A 17500-nucleotide genomic window follows, 5' to 3' on the forward strand; every position below is an offset into this window, starting at 1 on the left:
AACCCTGCCCCACACCCTCACACCCTGTCTCACACCCTCACACTCTGCCTCACACCCTCACACCCTGCCTCACACCCTCACACCCTGCCCCACACCCTCACACCCTCACACCCTGCCTCACACCCTCACACCCTGCCCCACACCCTCACACCCTGCTTCACCTGGGCCCCGACACTGGAATATACTATCATTAGTCAGGTCCATATTATCATAACAGAGTCAGATGTTCGTTCCTCTCTTTCATCAGCAGTTTTGACCTATTTTTCTGGTCTTCAATTTTCCTTCTATTCCTCTAGAGCAAGGATATCTACTCTTGATATCTATCTTTGCCTAGAACAAGGATATCTGTCTTGATATCCATCGTTGCCTAGAGCAAGGATATCTATGTTTATATCTATCTTTGCCTAGAACAAGGATATCTGTCTTGATATCCATCGTTGCCTAGAGCAAGGATATCTATGTTTATATCTATCTTTGCCTAGAACAAGGATATCTGTCTTGATATCCATCGTTGCCTAGAGCAAGGATATCTATGTTTATATCTATCTTTGCCTAGAACAAGGATATCTGGCTTGATATCCATCGTTGCCTATAGCAAGGATATCTATCTTGATATATCTTTGCCTAGAGCAAGGATATCTATGTTTATATCTATCTTTGCCAGCGCAAGGATATCTATGTTTTTATCTATCTTTGCCAGCGCAAGGATAGCTGTCTTGATATCCATCTTTGCCTAGAGGAAAGATATCTGTCTTGATATCTATGTTTGCCTAGAACAACGATATTTATCTTGATATGTCTTTGCCTAGAGCAAGGATATCCATGCTTATATCTATATTTGCCAAAGCAAGGATATCAGTCTTGATATCTTTCTTTGCCCTACCGCGAGAACATCTTGATATCAACTTGAAGGAAGGGAAGTCTTGCGATGATGTATGGAAAAGGAATTAGGTTCAATGGAGATATAATCTAGAGACATGTGATATATATATAAACAAGGGTGAAGCAGAATTTTCTGATTCGAAATTGGAATATTAAACTGGGAGATGAGCGATTATAAGCGCAACTCTGCAGTTACAACATACTGAAGTGAACGATATGGAAGAAAATGCAGAATAGAACCAATGAAGAGCAGAGGTGCCATAGGCACAATCAGAGAACACTGTATGAACATCAGAGGTGCCATAGGCACAATCAGAGAACACTGAATGAACATCAGAGGTGCCATAGGCACAATCAGAGAACACTGTATGAACATCAGAGGTGCCATAGGCACAATCAGAGAACACTGTATGAACATCAGAGGTGCCATAGGCACAATCCGAGAACACTGTATGAACATCAGAGGTGCCATAGGCACAATCAGAGAACACTGTATAAACGTCAGAGGTCCACGGCACAATCAGAGAACACTGTATAAGCATCAGAGGCCCACGGCACAATCAGAGGACACTGTATAAACATCAGAGGTCCGCGGTTGTTCAACACCCTCCCAGCGAGCATAAGAAATATTGCCGGAACAACCGTGGACATCTTCAAGAGAAAACTGGATAGTTTTCTTCAAGGAGTGCCGGACCAACCGGGCTGTGGTGGGTATGCGGGACTGCGGGCCGCTTCAAGCAACAGCCTGGTGGATCAAGCTCTCAGGGGCCAGCCACATACCTTACAAAATTATGAGGGAAGGAAAGGAATTATCAGGGAAAAGCGCTAAGCCATAAAGACTATATAGCACTTGGAAAGGGTCAGAATAAGGGTTTGGGATGGGACGGGGGGAAGGAATGGTGCCCAACCACTTGGACGGTCGGGGATTGAACGCCGACCTGCATGAAGCTCTACCGTTGCTGTACCGTCCAGTCCAAGTGGTTGGGCATTATGAGTGGGGATGTTAATAGGGGAATGCGACGGGTAAGGGAGAGACGGAACACGAACGACAGGCTTCCTCAGCGTCCGTCAGGTCACTGAAGACATCACCAGTAAACTCCTCTATATTATACCTGCTAAAGAGAAGACCTGGAACCCCATCACTACGGGATCAGACAAGAGGTCAGATCCGAGTGAGATCAGTAGAACTCCCGGTTGCAATTCTTTTACCATGTCGTAGCTCAGTCGATAAAGGCAGCGTCTGGGATGATCTCGGACGTTGGTTCTAATCCTCGTCACGCACCTTGTGAATTTGTTCACAAATTGACAGAGTTTCTTTCACCCTAATGTTCCTATTCACCTAGCAGTAAATAGGTATCTGGGAGTTAGACAGCTACGACGGGCTGCTTCCTGAGGGATGTGTAAGAAAAGTAGACCGGGCCGCGTGGACGCTAAGCCCCGATATCATCTGAAGAAGATAACCTCAGACAGGAGGTATATGGGTACATGGTAAGAGTTGGACCTTTATACAACTCAACGAGCGGAACTTTCCACGGAGGTTAAGATCCTTGCAAGCATGCAATTCTTCCAATATAAAACTGCAAGATCTCGCAAAACTTGCAACAGTTAAAACGTGATACAATCATTATACCCCTGATGCTACTGCCGGAACACCGGTGTTGCCTCTGTACTGTACTTCAATCATTCCCTGCACTCTACAGCTGAATACACACCATTAACCACTCACATTAATTAGTAATTAACTGGAGGAAAGCTATAGCTTTAACAGCAGGAGACGCATCATCCGGCCCCCTTCAACCTCATCCATAACCAAGCCGCTGGCCCTCTTGAGGCGTCTTGTAAGTTCAGCGCCAGATGCTTTTTGTGTGAAGATGTCTGATGTCTGATGTCTGGAGATCTTGGTGTCTGAGTGTCTGGGTGTCTGGGTGTCTGGGTGTCTGTGTGTCTGTGTGTCTGGGTGTCTGGGTGTCTGGGTGTCTGTGTGTCTGAGTGTCTGGGTGTTTGGGTGTCTGGGTGTCTGGGTGTCTGAGTGTCTGGGTGTCTGAGTGTCTGGGTGTCTGAGTGTCTGGGTGTCTGGGTGTCTGGGTGTCTGGGTGTCTGAGTGTCTGGGTGTCTGGGTGTCTGTGTGTCTGGGTGTCTGGGTGTCTGGGTGTCTGGGTGTCTGAGTGTCTGGGTGTCTGAGTGTCTGGGTGTCTGAGTGTCTGGGTGTCTGGGTGTCTGGGTGTCTGGGTGTCTGGGTGTCTGAGTGTCTGGGTGTCTGGGTGTCTGGGTGTCTGGGTGTCTGAGTGTCTGGGTGTCTGGGTGTCTGGGTGTCTGTGTGTCTGGGTGTCTGTGTGTCTGGGTGTCTGTGTGTCTGGGTGTCTGTGTGTCTGTGTGTCTGGGTGTCTGTGTGTCTGAGTGTCTGGGTGTCTGGGTGTCTGTGTGTCTGGGTGTCTGAGTGTCTGGGTGTCTGAGTGTCTGGGTGTCTGAGTGTCTGGGTGTCTGGGTGTCTGGGTGTCTGGGTGTCTGAGTGTCTGGGTGTCTGGGTGTCTGGGTGTCTGTGTGTCTGGGTGTCTGTGTGTCTGGGTGTCTGGGTGTCTGGGTGTCTGTGTGTCTGTGTGTCTGAGTGTCTGGGTGTCTGTGTGTCTGGGTGTCTGAGTGTCTGGGTGTCTGGCTGTCTGTGTGTCTGGGTGTCTGAGTGTCTGGGTGTCTGGGTGTCTGGGTGTCTGGGTGTCAGGGTGTCTGAGTGTCTGGGTGTCTGGGTGTCTGAGTGTCTGGGTGTCTGTGTGTCTGGGTGTCTGGGTGTCTGAGTGTCTGGGTGTCTGGGTGTCTGTGTGTCTGAGTGTCTGAGTGTCTGGGTGTCTGGGTGTCTGGTGTGTCTGTGTGTCTGTGTGTCTGGGTGTCTGTGTGTCTGAGTGTCTGAGTGTCTGGGTGTCTGGGTGTCTGGTGTGTCTGTGTGTCTGGGTGTCTGTGTGTCTGGGTGTCTGAGTGTCTGGGTGTCTGAGTGTCTGGGTACCTGTGTGTCTGGGTGTCTGTGTGTCTGGGTGTCTGGGTGTCTGGGTGTCTGGGTGTCTGAGTGTTTGGGTGTCTGGGTGTCTGAGTGTCTGGGTGTCTGAGTGTCTGGGTGTCTGTGTCTGGGTGTCTGTGTGTCTGTGTGTCTGGGTGTCTGTGTGTCTGGGTGTCTGAGTGTCTGGGTGTCTGGGTGTCTGGGTGTCTGAGTGTCTGGGTGTCTGGGCATCTGAGTGTCTGGGTGTCTGAGTGTCTGAGTGTCTGGGTACTGACGAGTCTGTGTGTCCGTGTGTCTGGGTACTGACGAGTCTGTGTGTCCGTGTGTCTGGGTGTCTGGGTATCTGAGTGTCTGGGTGTCTGAGTGTCTGAGTGTCTGGGTACTGACGAGTCTGTGTGTCCGTGTGTCTGGGTGTCTGGGTATCTGAGTGTCTGGGTGTCTGAGTGTCTGGGTACTGACGAGTCTGTGTGTCTGTGTGTCTGAGTGTCTGGGTGTCTGAGTGTCTGGGTGTCTGAGTGTTCGGGTGTCTGGGTGTCTGAGTGTCTGGGTGTCTGAGTGTCTGAGTGTCTGGGTACTGACGAGTCTGTGTGTCTGTGTGTCTGGGTAGTGACGAGTCTGTGTGTCTGTGTGTCTGAGTGTCTGAGTGTCTGAGTGTCTGGGTACTGACGAGTCTGTGTGTCTGTGTGTCTGGGTGTCTGAGTGTCTGAGTGTCTGGGTGTCTGAGTGTCTGAGTGTCTGGGTACTGACGAGTCTGTGTGTCCGTGTGTCTGGGTACTGACGAGTCTGTGTGTCCGTGTGTCTGGGTGTCCGTGTGTCTGGGTGTCTGGGTGTCTGAGTGTTTGGGTGTCTGAGTGTCTGAGTGTCTGGGTACTGACGAGTCTGTGTGTCTGTGTGTCTGGGTGTAACGTGATGTAGTGTAGCAGGCAACTGGGTCAGTGTAGCGTGGCTCTCACATAAAATAAAATAAAAAACTACATCTTGGGCCCCTTACTTTGTGTAAGTGACAAGGATGAAACAAGAAACAGATGAACATATAATAAACTTTATAATAATAATAATTAACATAACAGAAAAGGGTTCCTACAAACACTTGCCTGATAGGACAAGCAAAAACAAGAAAATGGAATTATTAATATGAGTACAATAGTATACGGGAGAGCTGACGACCCGCCTCCACAGCGCCCGACACACGACCGCCTCCACAGCGCCCGACACACGACCGCCTCCACAGCGCCCGACACACCACGTAGGCTGGTGGTAGACCCGCCTCCACAGCGCCCGACACACACGTAGGCTGGTGGTAGACCCGCCTCCACAGCGCCCGACACACCACGTAGGCTGGTGGTAGACCCGCCTCCACAGCGCCCGACACACCACGTAGGCTGGTGGTAGACCCGCCTCCACAGCGCCCGACACACCACGTAGGCTGGTGGTAGACCCGCCTCCACAGCGCCCGACACACCACGTAGGCTGGTGGTAGACCCGCCTCCACAGCGCCCGACACACCACGTAGGCTGGTGGTAGAGGACGGGTGACGGTGACCCCAACAGTACCTGAGAGTCTGTCTTTTGTGGGTTAGATTAGATTAGATGAAGATTAAGCCACCCAAAAGGTGGCACGGGCATGAATAGCCCGTAAGTGGTGGCCCTTTTGAGCCATTACCAGTATCAAGAGCTGATACTGGAGATCTGTGGAGGTGCGACTGCACCCTGCTGTGATTCTGTGGGTTCAGCGGGCCCTATATATACCCCTGAAGGTGATGACGTCGTGTCGCGTGTCAGCGTCAGTAGTAACAAGCGACTGGCGGTAACTGCTAGTTAACGTCTGCACAACAACTGGGTAGAGGCTGTGTAACTGCTAGTTAGAGGCGGCAAACTGCTTGGTAGAGGTGGGCTAACTGATAGTTTGGGGGAGGCATTGTGCCTGCCGGTGAGCCGTACCAGGCACTGGGTGGTGGAGAGAGGCCGGTGGAGAACTGTGGTAGGACTGGTCTTGGCCGTCATGGTGGTGGACAGACGGCCAGTGTGGTGACATGGAAGGTGACAGGAAGGGACACGTCCACTGCTATAAAGGGGAGGTAAGTGACACTTGGTATCGGAGAGTCAAGGTGTCTGAGAAGCTAAGAAAAATGGCTATTTGGCTGAACAGTCAAGGCTGATGATAGAAGTGATCTGCAAAACATTTCACAGATTTTGTAAATAAAATTGGATGATAAAAATTATTGATAATCCTTTGTGTACCGTGTCAATTTCCATGAGAATTTTGTATGTAGTTATCATGTCTCCCAGAGCGTCGTGAAGTGTATTTCACGCAGCCTTTCCTCGTAACTCATGCCTCTTAGTTCTGGGACTAGCTTAGTGGCACACCTCTCATACATCTGAACTTTTTCCAGTTTTGTCTTGTGCTTGACAAGGTACGGGCTCCATGCTGGGGCCGCATACTCCAGGATTGGCTTTACATACATGGTATACAAGGTTATGAAAGATTCCTTACACAGGTTTCAAAAGGCAGTTCTGATGTTAGCCAGCCTCGCATACGCCGCCGATGTCACTCTTTTTATGTGGGCTTCAGGAGACAGGTTTAGCGTGATATCGACTCCTAGTTTTTTTTCTCTCTCCGCTCATGAAGGACTTCAGCTCCCATTCTGTATGCCGTGTCTGGCCTTATATTTCCTCCACCTAATTTCGTCACCTTACATTTACTTGGGTTGACGTTTAGAAGCCATATGTTGGACCAGTCCTTCAGCTTGTCAAGGTCATCTTGTAGCCTCATACTGTCTTTCTCCGTCTTAATCCTCCTCATAATTTTTGCATCATCAGCAAACATTGAGAGGAAAGAGTCTATTCCCTCTGGAAGATCATTTACATATATCAGAAACAGTATAGACCCAAGGACTGATTCCTGTGGGATTCCACAGGTGACGCCTCGGCACTCCGAGACCTCGCCCCTCACAGTGACTCGCTGTCTTCTGTTGCGTAGGTACTCCCTTATCCAATGGAGTTCCTTTCCTTTCACTCCTGCCTGCATCTCCAGCTTGTGCACTAGTCTCTTATGGAGAACTGTGTCGAAGGCTTTCTGGTAATCCAATATATTCAGTCTACCCAGCCGTCTCTTTCTTGCCTGAGATTTTTATTGCCTGGTCGTAGAATTCCATTAATCCTGTGAGGCATGATTTACCATCCCTGAAACCATGCTGATGTTGGGATACAAAGATTTTTAGCCTCAGATTTTCCACTAGCTTATTTCGCACAATCTTTTCCGTCAGCTTGCATAGTATTCAGGTTAGGGATACTGGCCTGTAGTTCAGTGCCTCCTGTCTGTCACCCTTCTTGAATATCAGAACTACATTAGCAGGCGTCTTCCAAATTTTTGGCAGTTCACCTGTTACCAGTTATTTGTTATACACCATGGAGAGTGGCAGGCACAGAGCTTCTGGTCCTTCCTTCAGTACCCATGGCAATATTCCATCCGGGTGTATAGCCGTTGTCACATCCAACTCTAGCAGATGCTTCCTCACCTCTCCACTGGTAATCACAAACTCATCTAGTGGTGTTTGGTTAGATATTCCCTCTCTTAACTCTGGGACGTACCCTTGCTCTACTATGAAGACCTCCTGGAAATCTCCTGGAGTTTCTCGCACTCTTGTCGTTTATAATGAATCTGTCTGCCCCCTCCTCAGTTTCATTACGTGTTCCTACACTGTTGTTTTTCTCACGATGTGGCAGCAGTTTTGGTTGAGTTTTTGTCTTGCTTACTATGTCATTTTCATATTGTCTTTCTGCCTCTCTTCTCTTCCTGACGTATTCATTCCTGGCTCTCAGGGGCCAGATTCACGAAGCAGTTACACAAGCACTTACTAACGTATACAACTTTTCTCAATCTTTAACGGCTTTGTATACAATTATTATACAGTTAATGAGCTCCGAAGCACCAGGAGGCTGTTTATAACAATAACAACAGTTGATTGGCAAGTTTTCATGCTTGTAAACTGTTTATTAAATGTAACCAAAGCCGTCAAAGATTGAGGAAAGATGTACACGTTCATAAATATTTGCGTAACTGCTTCGTGAATCTGGCTCCTGGTATCTTTCTCTTCTCCCTAGTGTCCTGTTATTTCAATAGGTTCTCCACGACTTAGTACTTAGTTGCTTTGCTTGCTTAGATCTCTGATTGAAGCATGGGTTTCTCGTCTGCATTTCCTCTTTTTCTTTTGGACTGGGACGAACTTGTCTGCTGCCTCCTTACACTTCTGCGTGATGTAGTTCATCATGTCTTGAGTCGCCTTTCCTCTGAACCCTGTTTCCCAAGTTATCTGTTAGGAATTTTCTTATCTCCTCATAGTTTCCCCTTACGGAATGCCAGCCTTTTGTTTTCTGGCCCTTTCCTTGAGTACATTAGCCCTTCTTCGACCAGATACTCAATCATCAGTACGCTATGGTCGCTCATTCCCACGGGGGCTTCGTAACCGATTTCTCTTATGTCGGAGTCGTTCAGAGTGAAGACTAGTTCGAGTCTCGCTGGTTCATCGTTTCCTCTCATTCTTGTGGGTTCCCCTGACATGTTGGCTTAAAACGTTTCTTATCGCCACCTCCAATAGTTTGACTCTCCACGTATCCTCGCCTCCATGCGGTTCCTTGTTCTCCAAGTTAATTCTTCCGTGATTGAAGTCGCCCATGATGAGTATGTGGGATCTATTTCTACAGGCAGCAGAGGCTGCCCTCTCAATTATAGTGTTAACTGCCATGTTGTTGTTGTCATACTCTTGACTGGGTCTTCTGTCATTTGGTGGAGGGTTGTATATTACTGCTACTACTACTCTTGGTCCTCCCATTGTTATGGTGCCTGTTATGTAGTCTCTAAACCCCTCGCAGCCTGGGATGACTATCTCCTTTAAACTCCATTCCTTTCTCATTAGTAGGGCCACTCCGCCTCCTCCCCTACCTTCCCTCTTCTAATTACAATGGGAAAACACGGCATTCGTTATGATTCCAGAGAGTTTTGTTTCTGTGAGTCCGGTTACATCCGGGTTCCCTTCTTGTGCTTTTTCCCTAAGTGTGTGTGTGTGTGTGTGTGTGTGTGTGTGTGTGTGTGTGTGTGTGTGTGTGTGTGTGTGTGTGTGTGTGTGTGTGTGTGTGTGTGTGTGTGTGTGTGTGTGTGTGTGTGTGTGTGTGTGTGTGTGTGTGTGTGTGTGTGTGTGTGTGTGTGTGTGTGTGTGTGTGTGTGTGTTACTGGATTATGTCCGCGCGTGTTTACAAAATTGTACGGTCATCTGTCTATTTGTTTTCGTGTGAATCCATCCTTTGCCTTTATAATTTTTTTTTCTCTCTCACTCTCTCTCTCTCTCTCTCTCTCTCTCTCTTGTTCATTATCGTTTTCCTTGTCTCTCCATTCCTCTGTCTACATGCCAGCCATCTGCGTCTACTTAACTATTATAAATTCAAAGTTACTGAAACGTGGGTAGCGAATACCGTAGAGTCCATCACCAGGCGCTCTCTCGCATGTGCAGTACCGTACTTGAATTACGAAATAATAATTGTATATATTAATTTTGTATATTATATTTTCAAAGCACTGTAATTAAATAAATTTTTTCAGACTCTTGAAAAAATTTGTTCAATGCCTTTCCAGTTAAGGCAGTTTAGGTAGTTAAGGTAGTTAAGGTAGTTAAGGTAGTTAAGGTAGTTAAGGTAGTTAAGGTAGTTAAGGTAAATTGAAGGAACAACCTGACACTTGGAGGGAAGAGGGAATTATCAGGGAAAAGCATTAAGCCATTACGCCTATATAGCACTGGGAAGGGGTCAGGATAAGGATTTGGGATGGGACGGGGGGAAAGGAATGGTGCCCAACCACTTGTGGACGGTCGGGGATTGAACGCCGACCTGCATGAAGCGAAACCGTCGCTCTACCGTCCAGCCCAAGTGGTTGGTTTCAAACATGCTGTGTCATAATCTTTACAATTTTTATAAATGACACATTTGTTTGTCACTACGAATGATATAATTATATAGTGATATTTTTTTTACAATTAATGAGCCTATATGCGGATGATGAGTCACAATAACGAGGCTGGAGATATTATGACCAAACCACCCATATCAGAAGATGAGGAGACGACAACGTTTCGGTCCGTCTTGGACTTGAACTCACACGACTTTATAATGGTCCAGGACGGGCCGAAACGTCGTTGTTTCTCAGTCTTGTGATATGTGAGGTTAGGTCATCATAAACTCCCCAGTGTAAATCACTCAGTTTCATCCATGTTTTCGAATTTTGAAACATATATATTATGCAGGAAGTGGCCATATTAGAACTGATTGGTTCACCTTAGATTAATAATAAATAAACACCTTGGAAAGGTATAAATGATTGGAATATTTTTCTTTCATTGGAAGTGATTGGAAGTGTTTTCTTTCAGTGGTAAACATTTTACATGGTCTGAGTTCTGTTCCGAAGTGGAACTGGGATCAGTTCTGGCCGCATCTTACGCAAAGGAGTTCTTATGTTACTTCGAAATTGTTTTGGTAAACACTAGTAATAAAAGCCAATTCACAAAGGGCCGTTACTAGGGTTCGAACCTACGTCCGAGAGGATCCCAGACGCTGCCTTAATCGACTGGGATCCTTAGTTCGAACCCCTCGTCACGGCCCTTTGTGGATTTGTTCATTTGATGCATCACCCTATTGTGATTTCTGTGTGTACTAGTTATAAAATTTTTCAAGAATTCGTATTTGAAAGTCAATAATTTTATTTGTACTCTTATTTACGAAATTGAATAAAATAAAAAAAAAATTATATCCTGTTGATGTAATAATTACTAATATGAAAGGTCTGTTTTCTGCTTCAATTTGTTGTATATCTATTTTCACAGGAAAAGATTTGCATTATCTAAGTATTGATCTAAACGAATCGACTATAATAAAAATAATCGACTATATAAATTGAATACAAATAAAACTTGACTAAACAGAGGTTAAGATCACAGTTGAGATTACAAATGATTTGATATTGAAGTTCTTTCATATTTTTGTATGAAATGCTATTAACTATCTAAGTATTTTATTGAATTCTGAGGAAATTCTTAAATACTAAATTCCAACCTTGTTTCCTTTCCTTGTTTGAATTTACAACCTTGTAAATTCTCAGTGTCTAATGATATATATATATATATATATATATATATATATATATATATATATATATATATATATATATAACTGAAAACTCACACCCCAGAAGTGACTCGAACCCATACTCCCAGGAGCCACGCAACTGGTATGTACAAGACGCCTTAATCCACTTGACCATCACGACCGGACATAATGAGGTGATAGCCGAGGCTATTTGAACCACCCCACCGCCGGCACTCGGATAGTAATCTTGGGCATAGCATTTTACCAAATCACCTCATTCTTTGGGGCACACGTGAGGAACACAAATGCGAAAAGTTGCATATTGTCCTGGGGACCATTCAGGCTTGTTCGCATATATATATATATATATATATATATTAGTATATTTTGGTAGCAGTCTTTCCTGTAGACATATATTATTAAATATGGCCGAAAAAGTAAGATTATTAATTCTAACACGAATTTTCTCTGTATTTCTTATGTTTCTTTTCACTGTTGATGGTAATTGAAAAATCAGTACTCCAAAATAAATTTTTATTTCTAGTCTGATGCGACACTTGAACGCGTTTCGTAATAACTTATTACAGTTTCAAAGACTTTTAGTTTACACACACACAACTATAACCTGCAAACACTAAACAGAGTTCTTACAATGATTTAAACAGCTTTCATTTTATTTTATACCCGCGTTTTGGGTGAGGTGATATGGTACAACAGGTTTGGATGAGGTGAACAAAACTTTCAACACAGGACAGAACACGAAACAATGGGTATTAATTGGGTAAATTGAAGGTAAGAATGGAAGTAACTGCAGAGGGCCTATTGACCCATATTTCTTGATGCTTCTATATTGGAGCGGAGTCTTGAAGTGGGTAGAATATAGTTCTGCATTAATTGGCTGTTGATTGCTGGTGTTGACCTCTTGATGTGTAGTGCCTCGCAGATGTCAAGCCGCCTGCTATCGCTGTATCTATCGATCATTTCTGTGTTGTTTGCTAAGATTTCTCTGGTGATGGTCTGGTTGTGGGAAGAGATTATATGTTCCTTAATGGAGCCCTGTTGCTTATGCATCGTTAATGGAAAGAGATGTTGTTGTCTTGCCTATATACCTAGTTCTTTGAGGCTTACAGTCCCCAAGTGGGCATTTGAAGGCATAAACGACGTTGGTCTCTTTTAAAGCGTTCTGCTTTGTGTCTGGAGAGTTTCTCATGAGTAGGCTGGCCGTTTTTTTGGTTTTATAGTAAATCGTTAGTTGTATCTTCTGATTTTTGTCAGTAGGGATAACGTTTCTATTAACAATATCTTTCAGGACCCTTTCCTCCGTTTTATGAGCTGTGGAAAAGAAGTTCCTGTAAAATAGTCTAATAGGGGGTATAGGTGTTGTGTTAGTTATCTCTTCAGAGGTTGCATGGCGTTTCACTTTCCTTCTTATGATGTCTTCAACGAAACCATTGGAGAAGCCGTTGTTGACTAGGACCTGCCTTACCCTACAGAATTCTTCATCGACTTGCTTCCATCCTGAGCTGTGGCTGAGAGCACGGTCGACACACGTGAGGAACACAAATGCGAACAAGCCTGAATGGTCCCCAGGACTATATGCAACTGAAAACCTGTCCTGTACATACCAGTTGCGTTGCTCCTGGCAGTATGGGTCGAGTCACTTCTGGGGTGTGAGTTTTCAGTTGCATATAGTCCTGGGGACCATTCAGGCTTGTTCGCATTTGTGTTCCTCACGTGTGCCCCAAAGAATGAGGTGATTTGATAAAAGGCTATGCCCAAGATTACCATCCGAGTGCCGGCGGGGAAGTGGTTCATATAGCTTCGGCTATCACTTCCTTATGTCCGGTCGCGATGGTCAAGTGGATTAAGGCGTCCTGTACATACCAGTTGCATTGCTCCTGGCAGTATAGGTTCGAGTCACTTCTGGGGTGTCAGTTTTCAGCTATATATATATATATATATATATATATATATATATATATATATATATATATATATATATATATATATATATATATATATATATATATATATATATATATATATATATATATATATATATATATATATATATATATATATATATATATAACGAGGGCTGCTGTTGGTACATCTGGCAGCTTCCTGAGCGATGCCTAAGTCAGTAATTTAGACAGTAATTAGTTCTCCATTAAAGGTAGTTAGTATTTAAGTGAACCCAAGACGAGGCTAGACATTTGGGCGCCCTTGGCAGCCCCTGTAAGGCTCACGTAAAGAGGAACCTTACTGACTGACTCTAGAAAATAGGGCGGAGTTGGACAGGATATTACACAACCTTGGGCGTAATTAATTGGCTCAGACATAACGGTTCAATATAAGACTGCATTAGGAGGAGGAGATTTAATTAAGAGGGCCTTCTCTTCCTGGTGTCTGTGTCTGTGTCTGTGTCTGTGTTTGTGTTCCTGGTGTCTGTGTCTGTGTTCCTGGTGTCTGTGTCTCTGTTCCTGTGGGTTGTGTCTTTGTTCCTGGTGTCTGTGCCTCTCTTCCTGGTGTCTGTGTCTTTGTTCCTGGTGTCTGTGTCTGTGTTCCTGGTGTCTGTGTCTGTGTTCCTGGTGTCTGTGTCTGTGTTCCTGTGTCTGTGTTCCTGTGTCTGTGTTCCTAGTGTCTGTGTTCCTGATGTCTGTGTCTTTGTTCCTGGTGTCTGTGTCTGTGTCTGTGTCTGTGTCTGTGTCTGTGTTCCTGGTGTCTTTGTTCCTGGTGTCTGTGTCTGTGTCTGTGTTCCTGGTGTTTGTGTCTGTGTTCCTGTGTCTGTGTTCCTGGTGTCTGTGTTCCTGTGTCTGTGTTCCTGGAGTCTGTGTCTATGTTCCTGTGTATGTGTTCCTGGTGTCTGTGTCTGTGTTCCTGATGTCTGTGTCTTTGTTCCTGGTGTCTGTGTCTGTGTCTGTGTCTGTGTTCCTGGTGTCTTTGTTCCTGGTGTCTGTGTCTGTGTCTGTGTCTGTGTCTGTGTTCCTGGTGTCTTTGTTCCTGGTGTCTGTGTCTGTGTCTGTGTCTGTGTTCCTGTGTCTGTGTTCCTGTGTCTGTGTTCCTGGAGTCTGTGTCTAAGTTCCTGGTGTCTGTGTCTGTGTTCCTGGTGTCTTGTTGTAATCCACAAGTTAGTAGGAATTATTAGCTAGAGGATCATTACTACAACACTTAACGAATGATGATTGAAAGTACATGTAAGTAGACAGACTATGGATCACATATCTAAGAAAGGTCAATGGATTAAGACCGAAGCTGTTTAGCCAAATTAATAATTCCTGGAAAGAGGAATTATTCTTCGTCAGGCTTCTAGGATCAAGGTTACCGCTCTAGGGATAAGGTTAATCGGATTATACCTTCCTTGAGAGGCGTGGTGAAATGTTTGAGGCCATGGCTGACTGGAAGCAGTCTGATTGTGGGAGTTGAACTAGCAAGTCCTTTGGATCCCCGTTTGCGGCAGCAGCGAAGTGTAGCAGACAGCTATGCGAGAGCCTGTTGTGATCTTAGTGACCAAGTTAAGTCTGCAGTATGTGAGTATTGAATGAAAGACTAACCGGGTGTGGAGCGTTGTAGTAATCATTCCGTATTAGGGACTTAGGCGGAAGTTACGAGTGTGTGTGGTGACCGCGGAGGTCAAGTGGTCTATGGGTATTGGAAGTGTATTGACCTAATAGAGTATGTTAATATGTATTTATTTGTCAGTGTCTATTCTTTGTAATTAAATGACAAAACCCGACGGCCTTTAAATACCTTCCATATGTTCATTCATTGTGTTCCTGTACAAACCTAGTGGTACGCCTCAAGGGTCTGGTGTGTGTAGGAGTACACGGTGGTAGTAACGGTTGCTGAGGCAAGGTGTTATGTGTTCTGTAATCGCTGTGTTCGGAATGAACCGGGGTTCAGCGTCACAACAGTCTGTGTCTGTATTCCTGTGTCTGTGTTCCTGTATCTGTGTTCCTGGTGTCTGTGTTCCTGTGTCTGTGTCTGTGTTCCTGGTGTCTGTGTCTGTGTTGCTGGTGTCTGTGTCTGTGTTCCTGGTGTCTGTGTCTGTGTTCCTGGTGTCTGTGTCTGTGTTCCTGGTGTCTGTGTCTGTGTTCCTGGTGTCTGTGTCTGTGTTCCTGGTGTCTGTGTCTGTGTTCCTGGTGTCTGTGTCTGTGTTCCTGGTGTCTGTGTCTGTGTTCCTGGTGTCTGTGTCTGTGTTCCTGGTGTCTGTGTCTGTGTTCCTGTGTCTGTGTTCCTAGTGTCTGTGTCTGTGTTCCTGGTGTCTGTGTCTGTGTTCCTGGTGTCTGTGTTCCTGGTGTCTGTGTTATTGTGTCTGTGTCTGTGTTCCTGGTGTCTGTGTCTGTGTTCCTGTGTCTGTGTCTGTGTTCCTGGTGTCTGTGTCTATGTTCCTGGTGTCTGTGTCTGTGTTCCTGGTGTCTGTGTCTGTGTTCCTGGTGTCTGTGTTCCTGGTGTCTGTGTCTGTGTTCCAGGTGTCTGTATCTGTGTTCCTGTGTCTATACTCACCTATTTGTACTCACCTATTTGTGCTTGCAGGATCGAGCATTGACTCTTGGATCCCGCCTTTCAAGCCATCGGTTGTTTACAGCAATGACTCCTGTCCCATTTCCCTATCATACCTAGTTTTAAAAGTATGAATAGTATTTGCTTCCACAACCTGTTCCCCAAGTGCATTCCATTTTTCCACTACTCTCACGCTAAAAGAAAACTTCCTAACATCTCTGTGACTCATCTGAGTTTCCAGTTTCCACCCATGTCCCCTCGTTCTGTTATTATTACGTGTGAACATTTCATCTATTTCCACTTTGTCAATTCCCCTGAGTATTTTATATGTCCCTATCATATCTCCTCTCTCCCTTCTTTTCTCTAGTGTCGTAAGGTTCAGTTCCTTCAGCCGCTCTTCATATCCCATCCCTCGTAACTCTGGGACAAGCCTCGTCGCAAACCTCTGAACCTTCTCCAGTTTCTTTATGTGTTTCTTCAGGTGGGGGCTCCATGATGGCGCGGCATACTCTAAGACGGGTCTCACGTAGGCAGTGTAAAGCGCCCTAAAAGCCTCCTCATTTAGGTTTCTGAATGAAGTTCTAATTTTCGCCAGTGTAGAGTACGCTGCTGTCGTTATCCTATTTATATGTGCCTCAGGAGTTAGATTAGGTGTCACATCCACTCCCAGGTCTCTTTCTCGAATCGTTACAGGTAGGTTGTTCCCCTTCATTGTGTACTGTCCCTTTGGTCTCCTGTCACCTGATCCCATTTCCATAACTTTACATTTACTGGTGTTAAACTCCAGTAGCCATTTCCCTGACCATCTCTGCAGCCTGTATAAGTCCTCTTGGAGGATCGTACAATCCTCGTCTGTCACAACTCTTCTGATTAATTTTGCGTCATCCGCAAACATTGACATGTATGATTCCACTCCTGTAAACATATCATTTACGTAAATTAGAAAGAGGATTGGTCCCAGCACCTATCCTTGAGGTACTCCACTTGTTACTGTTCGCCAGTCCGACTTCTCGCCCCTTACCATTACCCTCTGGCTCCTTCCTGTTAGGTAGTTCTTCCCCCATACTAGGGCCTTTCCGCTTACTCCTGCCTGCCTCTCAAGTTTGTGTAGCAGTCTCATGTGCGGTACTGTATCAAAGGCCTTTTGGCAGTCAAGAAATATGCAGTCTGCCCAGCCTTCTCTGTCCTGCCTTATCCTTGTTACTTTATCATAGAATTCTAAAAGGTTTGTTAGTGTCTGTCTGTTAGTTAGTGTTTGTCTGTGTCTGTGTTCCTGTGTCTGTGTTCCTGGTGTCTGTGTCTGTGTTCCTGTGTCTGTGTTCCTGTGTCTGTGTTCCTGGTGTCTGTGTTCCTGTGTCTGTGTTCCTGGTGTCTGTGTCTGTGTTCGTGGTGTCTGTGTCTGAGTTCCTGGTGTCTGTGTCTGTGTTGCTGGTGTCTGTGTCTGTGTTTCTGTGTCTGTGTCTGTGTTCCTGGTGTCTGTGTCTGTGTCTCTGTTCCTGGTGTCTGTGTCTCTGTTCCTGGTGTCTGTGTCTCTGTTCCTGGTGTCTGTGTTTGTGTTTCTGTGTCTGTGTTCATGTGTCTGTGTCTGTGTTCCTGGTGTCTGTGTCTGTGTTTCTGTGTCTGTGTTCATATGTCTGTGTCTGTGTTCCTGGTGTCTGTGTCTGTGTCTGTGTTCCTGGTGTCTGTGTCTGTGTTCCTGGTGTCTGTGTCTGTGTTCCTGGTGTCTGTGTCTGTGTCTGTGTTCCTGGTGTCTGTGTCTGTGTCTGTGTTCCTGGTGTCTGTGTCTGTATCTGTGTTCCTGGTGTCTGTGTCTGTGTTCCTGGTGTCTGTGTCTGTATCTGCGTGTCTCCGCCAACTGCCTCCTTATTTTCCTCTTACCTGTGCTGCTTGCTATTCTTTACGGGAAAAGGAAAGGAAGGAAAGAGAGGGAAAAGGAGAATATCGAGCCGGGATGGAGTGGAAGAGAAGGAGAGAAAGGAAATAAGTAGTGAGAGTGGGA

General features: G+C 45.5%; 2 protein-coding genes across 2 annotated transcripts in view; one reads left to right on the forward strand and one right to left on the reverse strand.

The window, feature by feature from the left end:
• 5-HT2B (5-hydroxytryptamine receptor 2B) overlaps positions 1 to 17500 on the forward strand; it is a 434870-nt gene that overhangs the window by 11337 nt on the left and 406033 nt on the right. The window lies entirely within an intron of this gene.
• LOC123753473 (uncharacterized) overlaps positions 13382 to 17500 on the reverse strand; it is a 14231-nt gene continuing 10112 nt past the window's right edge. The window contains exon 3 of the mRNA XM_069325674.1: positions 13382 to 14111. Coding sequence (XP_069181775.1) covers positions 13382 to 14111 — 730 coding nt within the window. The remainder of the gene's footprint in view (positions 14112 to 17500) is intronic.

This window comes from Procambarus clarkii, chromosome 16 (assembly GCF_040958095.1).
Source record: "Procambarus clarkii isolate CNS0578487 chromosome 16, FALCON_Pclarkii_2.0, whole genome shotgun sequence".
Lineage (NCBI taxonomy): Eukaryota > Metazoa > Arthropoda > Malacostraca > Decapoda > Cambaridae > Procambarus > Procambarus clarkii.